Source organism: Chrysemys picta, chromosome 2 (genome assembly GCF_011386835.1).
Source record: "Chrysemys picta bellii isolate R12L10 chromosome 2, ASM1138683v2, whole genome shotgun sequence".
NCBI lineage: Eukaryota > Metazoa > Chordata > Testudines > Emydidae > Chrysemys > Chrysemys picta.
The window spans coordinates 87,517,003-87,523,002 of record NC_088792.1 but is presented as its reverse complement, the minus strand read 5'-3'; the positions used below and the strand labels follow the sequence as shown (position 1 = coordinate 87,523,002).

Here is a 6,000-nt window from a genome sequence, read left to right as displayed (position 1 = left end):
CCCAAACGAGAAAATGAAAAACAACATTTCTGAGCTCCGCTCAGTTCCAACAGCAACACGAAACTATGTGCCGTTTATGTATTTCACGAAATGGCTCCTGGCACAACTCAGTCCCTTTCGGGCTGCATCCATTCCCGGGGGCTTGCTTTTAGTCTTATTCGGGCACGTGTTAGGGTGCGGGAGAATAAGGGACCGAGGAGTGCTGACAGTAAGGGACACAGAGCGCTGACAGAAGCCGCAATCTTCCCACACAAAGCTCTGTCAGTGGACTTCATTCCTGAGCGGCCCTAGCCCGTTAGTCTGGGCCCTGCATAGCTGGCTGAGGTACTTCTATCTTGATCTGCAGCCCTCACCCCAACCTCCGCTCCAGACCTGGGATTCCACACCGCTCAGCCAATGCACCTGGCTCCTGACCTGCACTCGCCTCTCTGCTCTGCCCTTTCCGTCCTGGGTTCCCACACAATCTAGTCAGTTCACCTCAGCCTGACCTGCAGCATCCCTCCTGCTAGTCCAGCCCTGGGAATCCACACCGTTCAGCCCATGCACTCAGCCCTGACAACTGCACCCCTTGCTATCCCAGATCTGGACCTCTTCTGAGCGGAGACTGCCAAACTACGTGGTGAGGAGTATGTGGTGCGCAGACCACACAATCTCCACACATTCGAACCCAAATCTCCAGAGGTGAAAGGCCCCTCCGTGAACTCACCACTTGCAGCACCACCCTCTATCTAACTCCCCTTCTTTCAGGCAGGGATTTCGCCTTCTTGATGCTTGCAGCTTCCCCCTTTCTCTCCCTCTGGGCTTTTACATTTCTTCCACTCTGACCCATTAGGTATTTACTGACAGCGCAATGTGACTTTTAACACCGGTTCTCCATGTGCACTGCCCTGCAGAATTGGGCCAGATAAAACCGCTTCCCAAACCCAGGGGCTGGACATTTTCCTCCCTCTCTACCCTCTCACTGTAGCAGCCAAGCGAAGGATTCCGCTTTCTTTCTCTCTTTCTTTTTCCATCCCTCCCTCCGTTAGTGCAAGACGCAAGATCCTGCCGAGGGAAAGTGCTCATTGAAATCATCACCACCACCGATCCTGCGCCTGAGGCTCAGAGGAAATAAAACCCCTTTATAGCCAACCTCCTGCGGCTGAGGACTTAATAGCATGGCAATGGCTCCAGGCTCTAAGAGAGTCACACTCACCTTTGTCCAGTACATGGGATCTGTCTGTTTCCTCCTCCAGATCGTCTCTGTTGAGGCTGATGGTGAGTTCAATGCAGTTCGGGCTGAGTTAGTATTAGTGGAATCAGATTTGTATGTTGTTATTGCAAAATAAAAATAAATAAACTTAAATATACGCCCCATTCCGGGTTAAGGAACGCCTGATTCGGAGTTTTTGAAACTCTATAAATATCCTGGGGTTAAACAGAGAAAAGAATTAAGATCTCATAAGGTTGAGATTATGTTATTAGAACAAAATTATGTGACTGGGAACTTGTCCAGGGGAAATAATAACAAAAAGGCAGGATAAGAAGAAGAAAAAGAATTAGTTAAATTTTACAGAGTTTCTCCCACAATCAGTATGTCTCCCCAAATATCGAACCTGACATCTCCTCAGTACAGGTCCCTCTGGTTTTTAAGCATCAGGTACCTGAAAAACAGGAAGACAAAAGTCAAAGACTTTTCCCAGTAACGTCTTCTCGCCGGTACTACACACGCTCAAGACATCTGCCAACGTTACTGCATGAGCGTAAATTTCTTCATTTCACTGCGAGGTGATTTCAATGGAACATGAATTTGGCTGAAAGCACCAGCCACTAGCTACCATGAAATGATCCTTTTTGCTCTCTGACAATAATCTGAATGGACTGTATGCTTTTCCTTCCTAGAAGCCTGTACAGTTTTAACGATTTCACCTTAATTAATGGTGATCAAACTGCCTTAACAAGAACATGATTTATTTTAAAAACAACAGTCTGTTTTCCTGGGAGAGAGCATGCTGAATGGCCACGCTTGTTTCTTCATTCTCACAATCCGGGTAGAGTTATGCCTGATTTCAGTTTTTTAAGTACACTAACCTCATTCCGTTGATGTTTGCTATGTGATTACAGAAGATGGTAAGACAAACACTATTGAATAACAAGAATGTTTTCATTATGCTCCGAGAATATTTCGTCTCAGTTTTTTGTCTTCGATTTTCATTTAATAATTGAAATAAGAGACGGAAGAAAAAACGGAGACAAACTTTCCTTGCATCTGTATGTTTATTGCATGCTGTGTATAATAATGGTTTATGCAGCAGAATCCACTGTCATGAATTTGGTGACAATGAAACTGAGTTAAGAATGAAGACGAAGGAAAGGTCACATCCTTTCAAAGCACTGTAACTTGCAAAACTGCAATTCCAGTTTTAGTGAAGGATCCTCATATAGCAAAACTGCTTTGTGGGGAGAAAAAATACTTCACTATATTTAGAAACAGGGAGACAGAGAAAGGAATAATTATTTTGCTTGGTTAAGAAAGCTTTTCCTTAAGTATCAGTGGTAGCTATCAGAGACCTTACTGCATGTCTGGAATGACTGGCTTCTGGTTCCATCCTAAACTGACCTCCTCTGAGATAGCCAAGAGAAAAGGTGGGTGAGATAATATCTTGTATTGTACCAACTTTTGCTGGTGTGAGAGAGAGAGAAACAAGCTTAGGAAATTTTATACAGAGAGGAAAAAATGTTGTTGAATAGTATTTCAGTGACCATTTTTAGAGGCTTACTTAAGGGAGTTCATGATATATTTTAATGGGCATTCAGTAGTTTGTCACATTCATCTTATACATGAAATATACACAGATATGGTAAAATAATTAAGAATTACAGGAAAGAAGATGTACAGTACAATATAAGTGCAAAGCATTATTATAAAATGATAAATAGTCTCCATTTTTATTTAACTTCTTCTAAGTGACATTCTGGAAAACTTGCTATTAGCTACCATGAAATGATTCTTTTTGCTCTCTGACAATAATCTGAACCTGTTGGTTCATTATTACCAAGCTATTCAATGTGTTTTCTTTATATCGTGATTTAAGCCAACTCCTGTAATGCTGAGAAATCACTTTTTGTGACGTTATGTCAGTATGTAGAATTGCCAGATTTAAACAGATCTGAGAGTATAAACCAGGAACAATATTTCCTTTCATAATAGATTCTGAACTGGCCTGAACAGGAAACCATCTTCTCATTTGTGAAAATTATAGATGAAAATTTAATTTTACAGACAATTTCTGCTCTGTAAGGTCTGGAGATGTGAGTGGTGAAATGACAAGGAACAATTCTGGATAATATATATATTTGTTACTTTTAACAAAAAAGAACAATGTTTTGCAAACTCCTGAGGGGATTTAGAGTATACTTGTAAAAACCTCATGAAACCAAGCCGGGCCTCTATATAGGCAAACCTCAGAAATTGGTTACAATATATTTCCCTAAGGGAGACTCTGGCTTTATTCTCTGACATGCAAGTAATGACATAGTGTAGACAATATAACTAGAGATCATACAAACCTGGTGGAGGTGTAAAGCCTCAAGGATTATTTAATCTCTTTTGACTAATAGTTCACCACAATACACATGGACGTGGTGTAGCTAGAATCCATGAAGATGTAGGTAGAAGCTAAAATAAAATATAGTTTAGAATTGCTGTGTGACTTATATAAGTTAAGGCTATGTCTACACTGGCAATTGAACAACAAAACTTTTGTCTTTCAGAGGTGTTAATCCCTCCGCCTCCCCGCCCCCATAAAGACAAAAAGTTTTGCTGACGACAAGCACCAGTGTGAACAGCTCTTTGTCGGCAGGAGAGCGACAAACAGCTACACTGTGTGCCTTTTAGCAACACGGCTATAGTGACACAGCCCTGTCGCTAAAAGCTGCGTAGTGTAGACATAGCTTAAATGTGTCTGCTAATGGCACCTGGACTGAGGTCAGTCAGATAGAAGCTTCCCTAAGACCCTGTTTCTCCTTTAATTTACACTGGTGTAAATCAGGAGTATTTTAACTCCATTAGAGTCAGTGGAATTACTACAGAATAAAACAAGGGTAAGTAGAGAACTAAGTCCTAAGGCTGTTCATGACAATCACAGGTAGATTCCAGATTTGTACATGGAGGGAATGTATAGTCACAAGGATTTACATGGATAGCTTGAATTAGTACACTACGTGCACATCAAAATAAACTCTAACCCTCACCCTTGTAAAGACGGAGATTTTAGCTATGTCATTATGGTCATGACTGGCCTCAACTATACCAGTGTAAATGTGGAGTAACTGGAGTTTACATTTACACTGGGTTAAATGAATCAGGCCCAGTAAAAGTTGTATAAGAATTTAAACTTTTACCCTCTGTTTTACCTTTTTCACAGCTGCCAAAATATCCATATATACCAACAGTAGTTTTCCATAGAACATTTGGTCAGATGAACAAAATGTTGTAACAGTGTGACAGTAATTAATCAGTATAATATAATATTGAAGTGAACACCAGTAGTTTACTTTTGGCAAAAGCTTGCAAAATTGCTCCAGCAAGAAGTAATTTTATTTTTTAGGTTTTGTGTTACATGCAAAACATTTTGCCTGCTCCACTAATTGGGTCAGTACATAGATTGCAAGTGGAAGAAATTCCAGGAATTCTGAATCCATAAAGTTAGACACAATTAGACACTGGCCTGAGCTACAAAATTCTGACCTCAAACCATATCTAATGTTTCTAAAATTAGGCTGTTGTGGGACTCAAATATGGGGTTTTGGTTCATTTCTCAAATACAATCGAGAGTATTCTCATCTCAATATGTGCTTACAAAAATGCCATTAACGTTCACACACACACACAGAATGCAGGCTAAACCCCCATTATTTCAAATGTGAGGTTTCTTCTTATGGAACCATCAGTAAACAAAAAAGTCAGAGGAACTAATGGACAGATGAAAAACTGATACATTTAAAAGAATAAGGGAAAAGTAATAAGAAGCAACTTCCTGTACTGAAAATGGATTAAGAAAGCTGTGACAAAGTCCCAGTTCCCTCCTGAGCACTTGGTTCCTGTTGCTTTTATGTATTTAGATGGAAGGGAAAATAATTAAAAAAAAAAGTAAAATAAAAAAAAAAAACCATATTATACTGATTCTTTACATTAAGGGTGTAAATCAAACCCAAGAGAATGAATGGGAATTTTCCTTTATCCTATTCTAGATGATTTGGTGGTCTCTTCTGGCCTCAAACTCTATGATTCTATTTTTGTTTTATTATCTCTAGGAATTTGTGCATGAGCAGCAGGTGAAAGCAATTCAGGTTTCCATTTACACAGCGCAGAAAATAAATTTGTCAGCTGCACCAATAAATAAATAAAAATCCAGCCCTTATTATGGTAAAACAGAAGGTAAAACTGAATTTACCTGAGTAAGGAGTGCAGAGTTGGTCTCCCACTTTGCTATTTCTCCGATTATGCAATATTTTAAGCAGTTTCAATTAAATAAGAAGCAATCGTTCCTTTTAGATCCTTACAGAAATAAACTCTCCATTCATGAACAAGCACAGCTGATAATTGCCAAAATCCTGCTGTCTGTAATTGAACACTCCACCCTTGCTATTACAGCCAAGGCCATTGCACTCTATAGCCATAGAAACAGCAATAAAATTGCTTTCTCACTACAGAATGGTATAATGACCCCACAAAATGTACCTCTCCCTATTTCCAAACGGTCACCACCTCTGGTTTGATGTGACTCGTCAGGTTATATAACTTCAGAGGACCAGCCTGCTGGCATCAGGTCATGGGGTCAGTAGACTAGGTGGGCATTTTTGGGGAGTCAGCAGGTCTGTGTTGGATGTGCACAGACTGGGGGTGGGATTGGAGGAATCCATACCATTGGCCTACTGGTTTTTGGAGATTAAGCAGGAAAGGGGCTGTATTATTGTTCAATGGAACTGCTCCATGGTTGGGAACCCCCTATAAAAATG

The 6,000-nt window shown here is 40.4% G+C and overlaps 1 protein-coding gene across 4 annotated transcripts in view; it reads left to right on the top strand.

The window, feature by feature from the left end:
• The first annotated feature begins 548 nt into the window (after positions 1-548).
• SUSD5 (sushi domain containing 5) overlaps positions 549-6,000 on the top strand; it is an 80,947-nt gene continuing 75,495 nt past the window's right edge. Inside the window, exon 1 of one of the 4 annotated variants that reach the window (XM_065587175.1) lies at positions 549-1,257. In XM_065587175.1, coding sequence (XP_065443247.1) covers positions 1,158-1,257 — 100 coding nt within the window. In that variant the 5' untranslated portion in view covers positions 549-1,157. Of the gene's footprint in view, positions 1,258-1,432; positions 2,110-6,000 lie in introns of those variants that run through there. The other 3 variants (XM_065587177.1, XM_065587174.1, XM_065587176.1) reach the window with 3 other exon arrangements.